General features: G+C 43.3%; 1 protein-coding gene across 2 annotated transcripts in view; it reads left to right on the top strand.

Annotated features, from left to right (window-relative positions):
• Positions 1–20,513, top strand: part of LOC126284566 (sodium-coupled monocarboxylate transporter 1-like) — a 420,449-nt gene that overhangs the window by 29,894 nt on the left and 370,042 nt on the right. For both annotated transcript variants that reach the window (XM_049983578.1, XM_049983579.1), the window contains exons 3-4: positions 15,412–15,571; positions 19,509–19,574. In XM_049983578.1, coding sequence (XP_049839535.1) covers positions 15,412–15,571; positions 19,509–19,574 — 226 coding nt within the window. The remainder of the gene's footprint in view (positions 1–15,411; positions 15,572–19,508; positions 19,575–20,513) is intronic.

Raw genomic sequence — 20,513 nt, 5'->3', positions numbered from 1 at the left:
TTTTTCACCCTCATTTTCAGCAACTGTTTTTGAAGAAATAGCAATCTAGTTGCGATAATAATTGTTTTCTTAACATGTATGCTATTTCTTCACATCAGAAACCTTTCTATACCATCCACAGCGCCACTCCCAGTGCTATCAGACTTCTTTATGACACCTATACTTGGAGGCGATAAAAACGCAAAAAATAGTAAGACTCCTTCACAGTCAAGTTATGTTCTGCTACAGTTTCAAGAGGTCAGTTTCAAACGTTTACCAAAATTGCGAAAAACTATAATCTAAAATAAAAATTTCGGAACTCGATGTCGCCATTACGATATCCAAATGTGGGAAGGAAGTAGAGGCTTATCTCACTAGGGGTAAGATGGATACTGCCTACAGGAAAATTAATGAGACTTTGGAGAAAAGAGACTCACTTGTTTGAATATCAAGAGCTCAGATAGAAACCCGGTTCTAAGCAAAGAAGGGAAAGCACAAAGGTGGAAGGAGTATATATAGGGTCTATACAAGGGCGATGTACTTGAGGACAATATTATGGAAATGGAAGAGGTTGTAGATGAAACGGGAGATATGATACTGCATGAAGAGTTTGACAGAACACTGGAAGACCTGATTCGAAACAAGGCCCCGGGAGTTGACAACATTCCTTTAGAAGTGCTGACAGCCTTGGGAGAGCCAGTCCTGAGAAAACTCTACCATCTGGTGAGCAAGATGTATGTGACAGGCGAAATAACCTCAGACGTGAAGAAGAATATAAGAACGCCAATCCCAAAGAAAGCAGGAAAGCAGGTGTTGACACAGGTGAAAATTACCGAACTATCAGTTTAATAAGTCTCAGCTGCAAAATACAAACGCGAATTCTTTGCAGACGGATGGAAAAACTGGTAGAAGCCGACCTCGGGGAAGATCAGTTTGGATTGCGTAGAAATATTGGAACGCATGAGGCAATATTGACCCTACGACTTATCTTAGAAGAAAGATTAAGGAAAGGAGGAGGAGGAGATTAGTGTTTAACGTCCCGTCGACAATGAGGTCAGTAGAGACGGAGCGCAAGCACGGTTTACGGAAGGATGTGGAAGGAAATTGGCCGTGTCCTTTCAAAGGAACCATCAAGGCATTTGCCCGAAACAATTTAGGGAAATCACGGAAAACCTAAATCAGGACGGCCGGAGACGGGATTGAACCGTCGTCCTCCCGAATGCGAGTCCAGTGTGCTAACCACTGCGCCACCTCACTCGGTAGATTAAGGAGAGGCAAACCTACGTTTCTAGCATTTGAAGACTTAGAGAAAGCTTTTGACAATGTTATCTGGAATATTCTCTTTCAAAAATTGTAAATGTGGCAGGAGTAAAATACAGGGAACGAAAGGCTATTTACAATTTGTACAGAAACCAGATGGCAGTTATAAGAATCGAGGCTCACGAAAGAGAACCAGTGGTTGGGAAGGGAGAGAGACAGGGTTGTAACGTCTCCCTGATGTTATTCAATTTATATATATATAGCAAGCACTAAAGGAAACAAAAGAAAAATTAGGAGTAGGTATTAAAATCCACGGAGAAGAAATAAAAATTTGATGTTTATCGATGACATTGTAATTCTGACAGCAATGGACCTGGAAGAGCAGCTGAACGGAATGGACAGTGTCTTGAAAGGAGGATATAAGATGAACATCCACAAAAGCAAAACGAGGATAATGGAATGTAGTCGAATTAAGTCGGCTGATGCTGAGGGAATTAGATTAGGAAATGATACACTTAAAGTAGTAAATGAGTATTGCTATTTGGGGTGCAAAATAACTGATGATGGTCGAAGTAGAGAGGATATAAAATGTAGACTGGCTGTGGAAAGGAAAGCGTTTCTGAAGGAGAGAAATTTGTTAGCATCGAGTATAGATTTAAGTGTCAGGAAGTCCTTTCCGAAAGTATTTGTAGGGAGTGTAGCCATGTATAGTACCAAATGGAGATTTGAACTCTGTCAGGTGTCGGTAACGCTGTCTCATATGAGTGCACAGCTGCATCACCGGGCCCTTTACAGTGATCACTCAAGATGTGAAGCTCTTTACACTCGTTATACCTCTTAAGTTGATAATAGCTCTAACCACGATCTACTTGTGGTAGTTGTGCCTACTTCAGAGTTAACACTCAAGATCTGATGCTGCTCACGCCCTAACGTCATTTATATACCCTAGCAGGCCTAGTACCAAAAAAGAACTAGGGCACTCTTGCGATCGTTGTACTTATCACAGAGAATTGCTGCTACACTCGTTTACACATAGGACAGTTCATTTTTCATGTCAGGCAGTGCCACTTTCCAGCCTGATGCTCGTGCCTGAAAAAAGTGGTTACTGCGGTAAGCAACAGCTTCTTGAGGCGATGGAAAATCCATGTCCATGAATTTTTGTTTAGCTTAATGGAATAGAAAGAACTAGTCAGACGATAACTAGAATGAAAACGGGCGAAAGACGTTAATTCTTGGTTTCTATCCGTCAGGTAATCGATAGTTTGAAATGCTTTGGGGTTACTGGCATTGTGGAGATGAAGTACAGTGTTACGTTTCGGTTGTTTCTACTGATTACCCGAGTCCCCCGATACGCCTATAAATCTTCTCTTAAATACAGAGCCTTCCTCTTTTTCTCTTGTGTAGACGTAGCCATCATAGCTGTTTTTTCGGTCACTGTTCAACAACTAAACTCATCACTTACCCATAACAATTTAAACGTCAGTTTTCCATCTTTTCATGTCTGTCTATCTATCTATCGCTTGCGCCTTGTCCCGCGGCTACGCAGGGTCGGCCATGGTTAATCGGATTTGGCATGTTAAGATTAATGTGTGGCCGGATGCCCTTTCCGCCGCCACCCCTTACCCCCCCCCCCCCCCCACCATGCCGGGATTAGTGTACCCAACTGTCTGCGTCTAGAGGAATCCATGTAATAGTGTGAATGTGTTCAGATGTCTGCGAGCTGTGTAACTGAGGTGGAACGTCGGTACCAGCCCGGTATTCACCTAGTGGGATGTGGAAAACCACCTAAAAACCACATCCAGGCTGACCGGCACACCGGCTCTCGTCTTTAATCCGTTGGGTGAATTCGATCCGGTTTTCCATCTTTTCATGTGATGTTCGTCAAATTTCCATCCTGTTCCTGACTTCAAGATCTTCTCTCTACTTGAAGATCAACAACTTTTTCTCGAAAAATAATTTGCATATCTCCAAGTTTTATATCTATAGTGTTCAGCATTGGCTGACCTAAGATTTTCTAATACAATGGTCGTAACATGTCTATTGAAGCCAAAGAAATAAGCGGTCATTTTCTTAGGAGCGCTTCGCAAGCGACCTTCTTTTGCTCGTTTCTGTTAATAGTGGAAGACGCAAACCGTCGATTCTTGTACCGTTTCCGGCTCATGAGAGTATATCCAAGTTTCACTACGTGTTGTGATGTACACAGTGAGGAAGACGCAGCCTCTAAGACCACTTCCGTGTGGGGTTTTGTTGTGACGGTGGGTTGTTGCTAGTGAGCAGGCCGTCTGCAGCTTTGAAAAACAGCAACGAAAGCGAAATAAATTTATGACACAAGTAGAGTAGATGTTGAGGCAGGCATCCCACACACGAGCGATGGATCACAGAGATCGGTCGCAATCGATGTCGCTCTAATTGTCGCTGGCCTTGACCCCGTCGCAAACGAATGGTTTGCCAAGCAGTTTCAGCCAGCATTACGAACTCCAGTGTTTCGAGAAGATCTGTTGTGGAAAATGAACTCCTGTTTTTAGCTGCAGTTGATCTCCATATCCACACGAATACTTGTAAAAAATAAATAAAAGAAAGGAAATGATGATTGATTAAATTTGTTTTGAAAAGCTTTTCTTGAGAAATTCAGATTACTTAACGGAATATATTAAATTTTTCACTGAAGCCAAGTTCATTGTATGCATTATTCCAATATTCTAATAGATTCAGTTACTTTTTTCATTGGCTTTATATGAGGATTACTCGGAAAGTAAGGTCCAATCGTTTGCGAAATGGAAACCACTGCGAAAATCAGAAATCCTTTATTTGCAACAGTTAGCTACGCCTTCTAGTTGCTTCCCTACACAGTCTCCGCTCCGGCTCAGACATTTGTCCTTATGTTGTATCAACTTCCCAATACCGCCCTGTCCGCCCCCGGTAGCTGAGTGGTCAGCGCGACAGACTGTCAATCGTAATAGCCCAGGTTTGATTCCTGGCTGGGTCGGAGATTTTCTCCGCTCAGGGACTGGGTGTTGTGTTCTCCTAATCATCATCAATTCATTCCCATCGACGCGCAAGTCGCCGAAGTGGCGTCAGATATAAAGACTTGCACCAGGCGAGCGGTCTACGGGACGGGAGGGCCTCGTCACACAACATTATGATATAATACCCTCCTCACAGATGGCAACCAACTGTGCTTACCACCAATTATCTACGGTGGTCTACAGTAGTCCGTGCAAAACGTTTTAGTCATAGCCAGCAGTTCACGTGAGCACAGATGGAACTCACAGTACACATTGCAAAAAGTTGCATTACGTGGGCTGTATGAAATCAGGCGAAATCTTTCACCAAGCCCTCATACTTCGAGGAAACACTGTTTTCTACGCGTCTTTACGTGCTCACAATGGGCTCAGATCTGAAAAGAGCGACGTGACACGATGGGCGGTCATACAACAAGACACTGCCCAACACATCTGTGGGAAGCTTCAATCGATTTTCGCTATGGTTTCCACTTAGCAAACGACAGCACCTTCCTTTTCGAATAGTCTTCTCAGTTTAGCTTCAACTAATTACAGCACACAGCCGGCCGAAGCGGCCGAGCGGTTCTGGGCGCTACAGTCTGGAACTGTGCAACCGCTACGGTCCCAGGTTCGAATCCTGCCTCGGGCATGGACGTGTGTGACGTCGTTAGGTTAGTTAGGTTTAAGTAGTTCTAAGTTTTAGGGGACTGATGACCTTAGAAGTTAAGTCCTATAGTGCTCAGAGCCATTTGAACTAATTACAGTATACAATTTGTGTGTCTACTGAAACATTGTCAATAACAGCACTGCTGATTACTAATACTCTTGTTACAAACTGTAGGAGGGGGAGTCAAATTATATGAAGTGACAAGTTACATGAGTATAGCTGTAATATAGATTTGCTCCCAACATTTAAATTAAAATGTCTCCTTAACAGTCGTATTACGGTAAGTCATTCTATTTGCAAATTAAAAATTTTAATAACACATACAGTCTATTCATAGCACTCTGTCTTCAGGCCACAAGTGGCCCCTCGGGGCCATCCGTCCGCCGTGTCATCCTCAGTTGAGGATGAAGGTAAGAGGGGTGTGTGGTCACCACACCGTTGTCCCGGCCGTTGTGATGGTTTTCTGTGACCGCAGCAGCTACTATTCGATCGAGTAGCTCCTCAATTGGAATCACGAGGCTGAGTGCACCCCGAAAAATTTCAATGCGCATGGAGGCCTGGATGGTCACCCAAGCAAGTGCCGGCCAGGTCCAACAACGCTTAACTTCGGTGGTCTCACGCGAACCGGTGTATCCTCTGTGGCAAGGCCGTTGCCCAATCGTTTCATATCTAATTCAAAATCACCAGGCGGAGCTTAGTGTATCGTGACTACTATTACAAACTTTCCATCAATTCTTCTTCTGCAGCACATGCTTCAAAATGCAAATATCTTCCTAATCTGATCGTAATATAAATGAAAACGCAGGAGTAACTATGCTTTTCAGAGCAGTTTGATTTCTGAAATACTATAAACTCTGAAGAAAAGATTTTACCCAAGGAGAGCAGAGTGAAATGAAACGAAACTGGACAATCATGGTTAATAGGTAGAGAAACGTGTCGCAGCTATACTGTCACACATTACTGCTAACATCCAGCCAGCCTTTAGTTGCATCGGCGGTCAGCGACCTATCACTGCGGTTTGCCCATATACGTGCCATCTACCAAGCGATCGTTTGCCCACGCAACAGATCTATGCGTTCCTTCACTCGTCTGTGGGGCCCTCTAAGAGCACTTGGCGCCAAGCGAAAGTGAAGTGGTGGCCACCAGGCCATGATGTTCGCAACAACGAATAATACAGGGAGTCCGAAAAATCTTTCCCTGATTACATAAATTGCTAACTCGGGCTAGAAGTAAGATACAAATATGAAACTGGTGTGTAATTGTTTACAAACCATCAAAGATTTTTCACACATCAGTAAACTTCCACATGAGCACTCTTGGTGGCACGTAGTACATCAAGGGCGACATTCAGTTTCCGTCCACACATTAGCCAACATCACTGGAGGGATCGATTCAACAACTGTGGTTATCCGTTGCCGCAGGGTTTCAAGATCTGGTGCAAGTGTTCGGCAGACCTCGTCCTTGACATAACCCCAAAAAAAGAAGTCTAATGTGGTTATGTCAGAAGAGCGTGGAGGCCAAACCGTTGGTCCGTCACGACAAATCCTTCGCCCAGGGAAGGTCATATCGAGGTAGGCACGGACGCCCAAACCCCAATGAGGCGGTGCACCGTCTTGCTGAAACAAGACGTCGGGGTGATACTGAAGCAGCTGGGGAACGGCATACAGTTGCAACATGTCCAGATACACTGCAGATGTGATGGTAGCCTCAGCAAAGAAGAATGGCCCGATAATTCGATCGTGCAATATCGCGCACCAAACATTCACCTTTGGACTGCCTCTGGTGCACTCCATGACCTCGCCAGGGGGTTGTGAACCCTAAACACGCACATTATGGCAATTCACTACTTCACTGACAAAAAAGATCGCTTCATCGGAAAAGTCAATTCGTCTGAGATAACCATCATAGTCCTCAATACGTGATAGCATTTCGACCGCAAAGTCATATCGACGTGTACTGTCATTGGGCAACAAGGCCTGAACGATTTGCACGTTGCATGCACGAAAGAATAAACGTTTGTGTAAAAAGTGATGGAGAGAGGTTTTTGGCACCTGTAATTCACGTGAGGCCCTGCTCACCGATTTCTTCAGACTTCGCAGAAAAGATTGCCTTACAGCTTCCATCCCGTCTGCTGAAGTTCTTGGTTGACCAGACCTCGAAAGGTCAGCAACCGATCCTGTGTTCTTGAACTTCTCATACTAGGCTTTAATGCTCTTGGCATCAGGTGGATTCCTTCCAAATGTTGTCCGGAAGAGTCTCTGCACTGTGGTTCGTGATCCTGTCTCGTGGTACCACAAGGTACACTGTGCCTTCTCTTGACTGGATAATATGGCTTCTTGGGCACTGCACCGCGTCCACTACTTATGTACTGTGAACCTAAAAGAGAAAAAAAAACTTTGATAGTTGTAAACAATTCTACACAAGTTTCATATTTGTATCTTACTTCTAGCCTGAGTTATCAATTTATGTAATCAGGGAAAGTCTTTTAGGACACCCTGTAACTCCAGGAGCTTACGCATAGGCGTCCTACCCAATCAGTGCAACACGGATACTCGCGGAAGGAGCCATCGGTGCTGAAAACTATCGCATTGCTCTGCGATGCGATGAACAAACGCAAAACCCACCCTTAATACTGATTAATAATGCACAAAAGAGCAAAATATCATTGCATTATTCACCCATAACAAATCTATACTAGAATTATTTTTAAAAAGATAATTCACACATGAGGGGGGGGGGGGGGGGTGTTTAGCCTCCAAGTGGTGTAAGTCACAAAAACTGCAGGATGGTCTGCCACCACTTTTACTACTAGAAAGGCAGATCCTTGTATGGAGCAAGTGGCTTGGGTGCCAGTTTAGTAGTACGCTCACAATGACTGAAACTGCTGAGCGCCTTGGCAATGAAGTAGTGTGCAAACTAAATGTTCATGGCGGTCGAATCTGCCACCACCAACTGGTAACAAATAAGTTTATGATATATGAAACGCAACGTCCAGATTTTCTGACAAGGACCTTCAAGAATGTGTCACGGACAGTAAGAAAGGTTGCTGGAAATAAATGCAAGTGAGTGAATTTGCGATAAAGGGTATTTTGATCACGTTGAATCCCAGGAATTTGAGCTGAGAAAAGAGCGTGCTTGAGGAAGCAGAACTGAACACCTGTCCGTAATCTTTGCACTGTCAATTCCAAACAGCCTACACTGATGGAAAATTCGTCACAGAAGCAAAGAAAAGAAAAGAACACTGCCGACTTGGCAGCATAATTTATTTCTGGGTTTACAATATGGTCGTCCCAAATTTTCAGTAACAAACAAGCTAATGAAACTGCTATATTCTTCAAATTAAATAGTGTCTGATTTTTCATTTAGTATTTAACAGCTTTTCTTCTTCTTAGCCTGTCTTGATATTAAATAACAGTGAACCGTGAAGTTACTTTCAATTTTTTTTATTTTCTTTATTTACTAGCGATTCATCAAGAATATTAAGAAATTTAATCACACTAGGTGAGCTTGAAAGTAGTTGCCAGGAAGCATCTGATGGAAAATGAAATTTCTTTTAACAAATGTGAATTTTATTCCTAAAAGCCTTTTCAAAAATAGATTTAAAATTTTAAGCAGAAAAGCACTCTCGAAATATTAAGTTACTATTTTATTTAGTAGCAGAAAGAATAATATTAACAGTTTGAGCATTCGGGCTGAGAAGCTTGCCTGCTCCCTTTCAACACGGCCGTAGTCATGACCTCTCACAACAACCTCTGAAAGAGTACACTGGTACAAATATGCAACACACCAGATTACTTTAAACAAAATTTTTTTAACAATGCACACAAACACGTAAACTATGCACCCCGTAAGAAAGATGGAAATGGTACAACACTCAAATTATTTGTCACCGAAAGTGCAATTTAGTTATTGTTTTTTTTAAAGGACTCTTACGATGAATGGGTGGCAACCTCATAACGTAAAATGACTGTGTAAATGAAACCCATAAAATGCAGACTTATATAAAATGTACAACATGCTCTACATTACACATATACCACCTCGCAAGATGATAGGCAAGATAAAAACATATTTCAAGAATTCAGCCTTTAAGCAAGAAATTCGTTAATACCGAATTCGACAAACATGACAGAGACAGCTTTTAACGTATGGCAGATTGACAAGGGTGGGTGGGGGAGTTTACTAAACAACCCTAACCGCAGATTTCTCTAAACCTCTCCAAGTCTACAAGGGAAAAACGGAACACCCAATTCACAAATAACTACCTTCCCGCGGGTGGGCAAACGTAGAAGAATGGTGGGATTACCCCAAAACAAAGCGGCTTGTGACCTCACCAATAAAACAAGTAGAATTTAAACAATAAATGAAACAACATATCTCCAACCACTTAACTTCTAATAAATTGCAGTTTTTGGCGAAAACCTGCCGCAGCACCCCCAAATCGCTCTCCCGAACCGTCCGCTGCCAGCCTCTTCAACGGACGCAGGAAGGCGCGCCGATCTTCCGTCTCACGGCGTCGCAGCTCGTCCAGGCCAGCTAATGTCGCTCTTGTGTGAACCGCGAAGCCACTATCCCTTTCTATATGGTGCTGCCCACAGGACTCACGTGGGGACCACTCATGCGCCGACGCTCAAGGCGGACAAGTCATATAGTGTCTCAGTGCGCGAACGACCAACCGACCGATCCAACCGCCAATGACCTTTGCCCTAGCAACTCGAGCAGACTGGCGGCCTAACGCACAGACTCAGATGCAGGAACTCAGCCCCGACCCGGCGACCACTAACTGAGTTCAGTTACTGGTGGAGTGGCAAGACTCTCAGTTGTGGCCTTAAAGTTTGATCCAAACGACAGACATGCTAGCACTCCGACGACAGACAGGCAGTAACTCCCGCGCAAATGCAAACGGGAGACACACCAGCAACTGGTGACGCGAGACTGACCTAACCTCACTCCGACTGACCGACTGACTGACTCAGACTGCTCGACCACCGAGCTCATAGCGTCCCTTAAGTGCACGTGAACAGGCAACTTTTCCTCTTTCCCAACAGAGGGACTCACCAAAGCTGCGATTGCCATAGCGGCGCCACAGGCAGACGGAAGGGGACTCCTTTATACAACGCGCTCTTCAGAACAGCAAATTTTACCACTGCTCAAACAGTTCTGTGTTTTGAGCAAATTTTACCAGTGCTCTAACAGTTCTGTGTTTTGAGTAGGTTGTCAAATTTTGTTTTAGGTCATTCCTATTTGATAATCGACGTAATATCTATGCGTGCTCCGAAAAAAAAAAGAACCATCAAAGAGGATAGTGGACGTCAGGATGAAAAATATAACCCTCCAGAAAACCATGTTCGGTAACAAAGGATTCTCATTCTTGAAAGAAATTCACAAAGCTTGCTGTGGACTTAGATTCCTGACACCCTCTGCGCCCTTTGATACTCTTTTCTTTTTGAGAGCTCGCTCTTATATTCCATGAACGCAAATTTGAGTTTCACAGAATATCTGCTCGGGCTCCGAAAAACAATAAAGAATCAAAGGGCATAGTAGGTGTCGGGAATCAAACTCAGGTATAAATAGCGAACAACAGTCATCAGTCTGATTGGATCGCAGGCAGCGCGTACACATACAGCAAAACTCGCAGCATCTGTAGGAGGCAGATGGTTCGGTCGTCGAAACATTATGCATATGATGAAAAGAGTATTTCTGGGAACACACAAGTAACCGCCGTCTGCTACACATCTGCTGTGCAGCGAGCTACCTTAATTTAAGTATTAACAGTATTTTTCTTACTTGCCACTTCTTCTTCCGTGTGTTTTTGCTTTTAGGAAGCTTTAATTGTCGAGTGCTATTAATAGTGTTCCATAGATTTCGTGTTTGTTTTGAATACAGTCAGAGAGAGTCCCTTTAGTCAGCCACAGTGCCAGTAGTGCTAGTGTTCGTTTCGAATACAGTCCAGAGACAGGTCGTGCTATTTTCATTGTTTTCTACAAGAAGTGGCTAGCAATCCCAGTTTAGTCAATAATCAGCCACCTTTAGTGTATTAGCAGTCTAGTTAAAAGTTGTTAAGTCTCTTCAGTAAATTGATTCCTTAGGATGGATAGTATGTGTGACTGCTGTGTACAGACGCAGGAGGAGCTGGCCACTCTTCGCGAACAGCTGAGCATGTTGATGGCCGCGGACAGCCATCTTCAGGCTGCTGCCTCGGAGTGTAGCGGCAATGTGGAGTCTGGTGCGTCGCAAGGTACACCCCAGGTGTTACATGCTTCATCCACTGTCCCTGCTCTCGAGACATCTTCGCGGGTACCGGGCGCGGTTGGGCCCCCCTCTCCCCAAGGGTAGTGGCGGGTTCAGCGGCGTTCGCGGCGCACGAGGCGGAGGGTAAATGTGGAGGCTGGTCGTGTGACATCGCCCGCTCTGCCTGTGGGTGGACGTGTGACTGCTCCTTCAGCAAGGTCCGAGCAGGCACACGGGGGGAGAGGTTTATTAGTTATTTGGAGCTCCAACGTTAGGCGGGTGATGGAGCCCCTCAGGGAAATAGCGAAAAGGTCGGGGAAGAAGGCCAGTGTTCACTCTGTCTGCTTGCCGGGGGGTCTCATGCGAGAAGTGGAGGACGCCCTACCGGCGGCGATAGAAGGCACTGGGTGCACCCACTGCAAATTGTTGCTCATGTCGGCACCAATGACTCCTGCCGTCTGGGTTCAGAGGCCATCCTCAGTTCGTACAGGCGGTTGGCAGAGTTGGTGAAGGCGGAAAGCCTCGCTCGCGGGGTGGAATCAGAGCTAACTATTTGTAGTATCGTTCCCAGAACCGATCGCGGTCCTCTGGTTTGGAGCCGAGTGGAAGGCTTAAACCAGAGGCTCAGACGATTCTGCGGAGAGCAGGGGTGCTAATTTCTCGACCTCCGCTATCGGGTTGAGAAATGTAGGTTCCCCCTGAATAGGTCAGGCGTGCACTACATGCCGGAAGAGGCTACAAGGGTACCGGAGTACGTGTGGAGTGCACCAGGGTTTTTTTATGTTAGAGAATTCCCTCCCTAGGCCCGACAAGACGCCTCCTGAGACGCAGCAAGGTAGGAGTACGGAAAATGCAACAGGGAATGACAATATTAATGTGCTAATAGTAAACTGCAGGAGCGTCTATAGAAAGGTCCCAGAACTGCTCTCATTAATAAACGGTCACAACGCCCATATAGTACTAGGGACAGAAAGTTGGCTGAAACCAGACGAAAACAGTAATGAAATCCTGAACTCAGATTTGAATGTATACCACAGAGACAGGCTGGACAGTGAAGGGGGAGGCGTGTTTATAGCGATAAGAAGTGCAATAATATCGAAGGAAATTCACGGAGATCCGTAATGTGAAATGATTTGGGTGAAGGTCACGGTTAAAGCAGGCTAAGACATGGTAATTGGATGTCTCTATAGGCCCCCGGGCTTAGCAGCTGTTGGTGCTGAGCACCTGAAGAATAATTTGGAAAATATTTCGAGTACATTTCCCTACCATGTTATAGTTCTGGGTGGAGATTTTAATTTGCCGGATATAGACTGGGAAACTCAAACGTTCATAACGGGTGGCAGGGAAAAAGACTCCAGTGAAATTTTTTTAAAGTGCTTTATCTGAAAACTACCTTGAGCACGTAAATAGAGAACCGACTCGAGGCGATAACATATTAGACCTTCTGGTGACAAACAGAAGTATTTGAGTCAGTTAATGCAGAACAGGCAATCAGCGATCACAAAACGGTTACTGCATCGATGATTTCAGCCGTAAATAGAAATATTAAAAAAGGTAGGAAGATTTTTCTGTTTAGCAATAGTGACAAAAAGCAGATTTCAGAGTACTTGATGGTTCAACCCAAAAGTTTTGTATCAAATAAAGATAGTGTTGAGGATCAGTGGACAAAGTTCAAAACTATCGTACAATATGCGTTAGATGAGTATGTGAAAAGCAAGATCGTAAGAGATGGAAAAGAGCCACCGTGGTACAACAACCGAGTTAGAAAAGTGCTGCGGAAGCAAAGGGAACTTCACAGCAAACATAAACATAGCCAAAGCCTTGCAGACAAACAAAAATTACGCGAAGCGAAATGTAGTGTGAGGAGGGCTATGCGAGAGGCGTTCAATGAATTCGAAAGTAAATTTCTATGTACTGACTTGGCAGAAAATCAAAAGAAATTTTGATCTTATGTCAAAGCGGTAAGTGGATCAAAACAAAATTTCCAGACACTCTGTGACCAAAATGGTACTGACACAGAGGATGATAGACTAAATGCCGAAATACTAAATGTCTCCTTCCAAAGCTGTTTCACAGAGGAAGACTGCACTGTAGTTCCTTCTCTAGATTGTCGCACAGATGACAAAATGGTAGATATCGAAATAGACGACAGAGGGATAGAGAAACATTTAAAATCGCTCAGAAGAGGAAAGGCCGCAGGACCTGAAGGGATACCAGTTCGATTTTACACAGAGTACGGGAAGGAACTTGCCCCCCTTCTTGCAACGGTGTACCGTAGGTCTCTAGAAGAGCGAAGCGTCCCAAAGGATTGGAAAAGGGCACAGGTCATTCCCGTTTTCAAGAAGGGACGTCGAACAGATGTGCAGAACTATAAACCTATATCTCTAACGTCGATCAGTTGTAGAATTTTGGAACACGTATTATGTTCGAGTATAATGACTTTTCTGGAGACTAGAAATCTACGCTGTAGGAATCAGAATGGGTTTCGAAAAAGACGGTCGTGTGAAACCCAGCTCGCTCTCTTCATCCACGAGACTCAGAGGGCCATTGACACGGGTTCACAGGTAAATGCCGTGTTTCTTGACTTTCGCAAGGCGTTCGATTCAGTTCACCACAGTCGTTTAATGAACAAAGTAAGAGCATACGGACTATCAGATCAATTGGGCGATTGGATTGAGGAGTTCCTAGATAACAGATCGCAGCATGTCATTCTCAATGGAGAGAAGTCTTCTGAAGTAAGAGTGATTTCAGGTGTGCCGCAGGGGAGTGTCATAGGAGCGTTGCTATTCACCATATACATAAATGACCTGATGGATGACATCGGAAGTTCACTGATGCTTTTTGCAGATAATGCTGTGGTGTATCAAGAGGTTGTAACAATGGAAAATTGTACTGAAATGCAGGAGGATCTGCAGCGAATTGACGCATGGTGCAGGGAATGGCAATTGAATCTCAATGTAGACAAGTGTAATGTGCTGCGAATACATAGAAAGAAAGATCCCTTATCATTTAGCTACAAAATAGCAGGTCAGCAGCTGCAAGCAATTAATTCCATAAATTATCTGGGAGTACGCATTAGGAGTGATTTAAAATGGAATGATCATATAAAGCTGATCGTCGGTAAAGCAGATGCCAGACTGAGATTCATTGGAAGAATCCTAAGGAAATGCAATCCGAAAACAAAGGAAGTAGGTTACAGTACGCTTGTTCCCCCTCTGCTTGAATACTGTGGGATCCGTACCAGATAGGGTTGATAGAAGAGATAGAGAAGATCCAACGGAAAGCAGCGCGCTTCGTTACAGGATCATTTAGTAATCGCGAAACCGTTACGGAGATTATAGATAAACTCCAGTGGAAGACTCTGCAGGAGAGACGCTCAGTAGCTCGGTACGGACTTGTGTTGAAGTTTCGAGAACATACCTTCACCGAAGAATCAAGCAGTATATTGCTCTCTCCTACGCATATCTCGCGAAGAGACCATGAGGATAAAATCAGAGAGATTAGAGCCCACACGAAGCATACCGACAATCCTTCTTTCCACGATCAATACAAGACTGGAATAGAAGGGAGTACCGATAGAGGTACTCAGGGTACCCTCCGCCACACATCGTCAGGTGGGTTGCAGAGTATGAATGTAGATGTAGATGCAGATGTAATACTCGTAGATTCACTTCGGGAAAACCTCCAACTACTTGTCGCAAGCATAAGGCATAATTGCTTATTTTCCCCAGGGTGAGGTGTTGATGTGGGGACGTGTGGACGCAAAACTCTTAGTCTACACTAACAGGCGCAGTGTACTTCCTGGTGTAGTTAAGTCTGTGCAGAAAACACCAGGTCGTAAAGTTTGTAATACGTTTGTGGGAAGACTGTTCGACGCAGAGGATAAGCAACCTGCACACTGCTGTGTGTATGTATTAAGAAAGAGCATATAAAGATATTTGTACTTATACCCGTTGTACTCTGTATTGTATAACGATTTGTAGGTCTTGACGTAAATTTCGATTCACTCGTATCCAGGTTCCTTATCTCAATAATTTTCTCTTCTCTCCCACCATCTATGAGAGTTTATATTACCGTATGAAAAAACTACATATAAGAAAGATTTTGCTCGTTCTTAAGAAAACTTTCCATGAAAGTCATTAAAACAAATTCTGTAATTTACTTAATAGCACCTAAATCTGTTTTCAATGGAAACTACAGGAAACTATTCTACACAATTTGTGTACTTGGTCTGTCTCTGGCTTTTGCGTTACCTTTGTTCTGTATTGACAGCTTCATCTCGGGCATCACGCTTCTCGGCACGCCTACGGAGCTCTACCTTCGAGGCACGCAGTACGTCTTCATGAACGTGTCCATCTTCACAGCGCCTCTCTTCATAGGCTTCGCGTACCTTCCTGTGTTCCACGGCCTTAAAATCACCTCCACGTACGAGGTATGTAGCGCCCTCACCGTCTGGAAGCGCCTCTGTGAATGTTTGTTACGTCATTTCTTCACCCTGCGTCAAACATTCGCCAATTCTCATCTCTTCCTACAACACACTTGCTCCATTAAAACGTCTTCCCTCGTGCTCTCAATCTATTTAGACAGAGAAATCGAAAAGGATCAGACGTGATTTGTGGAAAATGGTCTGGAGAAAACAATTCCGTATTTCACTGCTACTGCATTAGTATTAAATGTCTGTGGGCTGCCAACAGTTAAGAGAGCAAATTTTTCGCTGCAAATAATCGAAAACGATTCATTATCCCCGATTTAAGAAAAAGGGTATATCAAAATTTTGGCAAATAAGTGTCTCATAGTAAGGGTCTTATAACAGTGTAAAATTTAATATCTATCTATTAAGGTCACAAATCAATTTTGTAAACAAATTTGGGCGTCAACATTAACATGAAATTGCAGTTACAGAATTCAACGCATCACAAACCATTTCTGATCAAAGATTCGTAAATTTTAAACTAGTGAAGACCTGCATTGGAAGTATAGTAGTAGAAAGAGGCTGTACATACTTATGAACAAAAACACTGGCGTATCCTACTTTTCATACCACAGAGGAAATCTCTCTCTCTCTCTCTCTGTCTCTCTCTCTTGACCGCAATCAAATATTGGATACAGTACTTACCTCTGCATAATGCGAGGCCGTTCAGTAATTAAATTTGTAATCAGTTTATTTCTACCTATTTAAGAAGAAAGGTAGATTACCGTAACACACCAATCCAATACCAATTTTTATAAAAGCAACTGGCTGCCATTTTACTATCATTGTTATTATTATTATTACCGTTATTTATTTTATGGCCTTCATTGTACTGCTGTAGTCAATTATACAAAGGTTTATACAAATTGCTGTAGCCGATAATACGCTCCAGTTTAATAATAATTTAATAACTCAGTTCAATAATACAGTGGTTATACAAGTATTATTATAATTTGTATCATATAGAGGGTCTTTTACTTTTCAGGCTGTCCAATATTTCTTCATGCTTTCAAACATTTTCGCTCTTTCCTAGTCTTAAATAACTTTGTCGTCCTTTTATTGATCTTAGCTTGTCGCCTGCCAAACATTTATTAGATTTATTGATTCAAGGTGTCCAGACCATTAATTTGCCAGAATAACTTATTGAATATGACAGTTCGGTGCTCCATCACTAATTTTAACAATGAATAACTCGTTAGATTTCTCTTTCATGTGTTTCTAGATGTTTATATTTTGAAATATGCGAGGACACATACAATTCTGATTTTCAGTGCTATTATTTCAGTTGACTATCGTCCAACAAGAACACATAAAATGTAAACTGAATGTAGACTTCAATTTCAGTTTTTTTTTTTTTAAGCGAATTGACTTAAATGTGAATTTGCATATATATAGTTGCAGTTCACTAGTTTCAGCTGCCGTCTTTCCAGCAAGAACATAAAATCCTTCTGATTTCTAAATTCAAGTGCGTCATAACGTACTCGTGGAATGTTTATACATGAAATAATAGAAGTGTAGAACGCCAGGATTACTTTTTGCTCTTAGGCATTCAATGCCTCAGAATCAAAGATGGAAAATTAAAAGGAATAAAGGAAAGAACTACCATGAGGGAATGGCTCAAATGGCTCTGAGTACTATGGGACTTAACATCTGAGATCATCAGTCCCCTAGAACTTAGAACTACTTAAACCTACCTAACCTAGGGACATCACACACATCCATGCCCGAGTCAGGATTCGAACCTCCGACCGTAGCAGTCGCGGGGTTCCGGACTGAAGCGCCTAGAACGGCTCAGCCACCGCGGTCGGCTAAGTACGTAACACATCTTCGGTAGGAAACCGAGGCAGGGGCACACTTAGTCGTCTTAAGTTATTTCTTCACAGCATGCTCTCTGTTACCATCACATGGATGCAGGTTGGTTGGAACTAATTAAACCTTCGGTACTAGAGGGGGCCCCCATGAAAAAATCGTACGACAATGGATTTTTGTGGAAGCATTTGTAAAGACACCCGGAGCAGAAATAAACAATAAGCCATTGAAAGAAATATATTTTAATTTCCATAGCACACCGTTCTCTTAGTTAATTTAGCGCTATTTTTACGTTCCTGGTTACAAACGTTGCTCAGTATGACCTCCATCTGCATTCACAGCAGCCTGGAACCGCACTTAAGGTACCATTTCACAATTTTTTGTAGCACTTTTCGAATGATGGACTATGGAATATTAAGCTGTCGCGACACTGCCCGTGCCTTACTTCAAGATTGCACAATGTTTCTAGGTTTTTCAGTCACGGGAACAGTAACTTCTTCAGCAATTTGTGGCACAGTTGGAAGTCGGCCTCTTCCATGAGCAATTCCCAAATCGCCAGATAATTAGAACTTGGGAATCGTGTTCTCCAACTCAGGTGCGGAGAGAGGACCTCTCCGTATTGTTTTAATCTACATCTACATCCACATACATACTCTGCCATCCATCATACGGTGCGTGGCGGAGGGTACCTCGTACCACAACTAGCATCTTCTCTACCTGTTCCACTCCGAAACAGAACTAGGGAAAAATGACTGCCTGTCCGAGGCCTAATCTCTCTTATCTTATCTTTGTGGTCTTGCCGCGAAATATAAGTTGGCGGCAGTAAAATTGTACTGCAGTCAGCCTCTCAAATGCTAGTTTTCTAAATTTCCTCAGTAGTGATTCACTGTGTCAAGCGCTACACTACTAATGGAGTATTCAGACATTACGAGATTCTTTTTCCTATTCATCTGCATTAATTTACATTTCTCTATATTTAGAGTTAGCTGCCATTCTTTACACCAATCACAAATCCTGTCCAAGTCATCTAATAACCTCCTACAGTCACTCAACAGTCGCACATTGCTATCCACCCTATCCAAAATATCATTTATGTGGATAGAAAACAGCCGCGGACCTACCAAACTTCCCTGGGGCAATCCAGATTATACCCTCACCTCTGTTGAACACTTACCATAGAGGACAACGTACTGGGTTCTATTACTTAAGAAGTCTTCGAGCCACTCACATATTTGGCATCCAATCACATATGCTCGTTCCTCAGTTAGGCGTCTGCAGTGGGGCACCGAGTTAAACGCTTTCCGGAAGTCAAGGAATCCGTCTGATACCCTTCATCCATGGTTCGCTAGATATCATGTATATACTCAATACTCAATACTCGCGAATAGAAGGAGCACTATGCGTGTTGTTTTGACCAAACAGCTGACCTTGTCCAGACATAAAAGTGTTAAGTGTCTGCAATTGCGCACACTTATGCTGGTGTTTCAATCCTATGTCGCCGTGCCAGCAGCGGCGACTAACGGCAAGTGATGACACTAACACCACAAACAACGAAAATCCTGCAGCTCAAGACTAAACATCATTCCTGTAAAGCTGTGTATTCTCACAGCAAAAAGTTTCTAGCTCAGGAAGATAAAGTTTATTTACAACTGCCCTGTGCCTTGTACGCATATACAGATCGTTACAAAACGAACGTTTGGTTTTTTAAAACCGTAGTCCTGAATACAAATTTCAGGACGTTTTCTTCCTTTTGTGCATGAGAAGGGAGGATGATCGATCGGAGACTGTTTCAGTTTTTCAATAGCTCCGGCAATGAAAAATGTCAGAAATTGGTGGCAGGCATGATTTTTGAGTTTTGTTGACGTACACACGAAGTATTTTTAAAAAAGCTAATGAGTGCTGCTTCCAGCTATGGTGATACATTACCACCTAAGATACCGGCAATTTTGTATTGTAATAGATTTTAACTTGTTTCTTTGAGTATTCTTGTCTCTAGTTTTTTATATGTGCAAATATATTATATTTTATTTACTTGTCCATCTTTTCCAGATTTAACTTATTTATTAATTTAATAATTCTTCTATTACAGTACCTGGAGATGAGGTTCGGGAAGAGTGCCCGGCTGCTGGGTTCGTTCCTCTTCATAGTTGGCATCGTAAGTAGGACAAGCCTGTCCGTTATTTTTCCCTCCATTTGTGCTCTTTGTGTGTTACCACGTATGTGTTCGTTCCAGTATGATGTACACAGTCCACCACACATTATTGTGACCGCCACCTATGTGCAATAACCACTCACAGATAGCAGGTGGCAACAATAGAAGCAGAAGATACATAACGCGTGCCGAGGGACTCGGAGACCAGTGCAGTTGTTGTCGTAATGCGGAAGCAGACATTTACCTGACGTCCGACAAGGCATGATCAGTGGATTTCGGACCAACTGTGAATCATTTCCGGAACGGCTATGTTTGCAAACTGTTCGCGCACGTTCGAGGTTAAAATGTACCATGCATGGCTTAATTCGGGTATCGAAAGCTTCCGCCGAAGCCGCGTAGACCATATATCACAAGAGTGAACGATAACTGAGAAAAAGTATTGGTCAATAGAGGCGTATTTTCTGAGCAGCTGATGGCCCAAATGGACCAAGGGTATAGCAACAGTGTCTCCTTAACGACCGTGGACCTCCGCAACAGGCACCTGATTCATGCGCCATGCTGACTACAGTTCATTAGTGTTTTCGTGTCACAATGGTTCAGCACAAGTACGCATCTATCCTCGGACCATGTCTTTCCTTACATACAGTTCGTTTTTTCTCGACACAATAGAATCTACAAGCATTACAATGTAGCTCGCAGTGTATGTGTGTTGTTTCAAGAGCACCAGGATGAGTCTACCATACTCCCCTAGCCAGCAACCTCTTCAGATTTAATCCAAATTGAGAATCTGCGGGACCCCCTCGACAGGGATACTAGCGCCATGGAGCCTCAAATGAGAAACCTAGCGCAGCTGGGCATGTCATTCTCAATTGAGAAAAGTCTTCCGAAGTAAAAGTGATTTCAGGTGTGCTGCAGGGGATTGTCATAGGACCGTTGCTGTTC

Source organism: Schistocerca gregaria, chromosome 8 (genome assembly GCF_023897955.1).
Source record: "Schistocerca gregaria isolate iqSchGreg1 chromosome 8, iqSchGreg1.2, whole genome shotgun sequence".
Classification (NCBI taxonomy): Eukaryota; Metazoa; Arthropoda; class Insecta; order Orthoptera; family Acrididae; genus Schistocerca; species Schistocerca gregaria.
The sequence above is the reverse complement of the archived record's forward strand: the minus strand, read 5'-3'. Positions and strand labels throughout refer to the sequence as shown.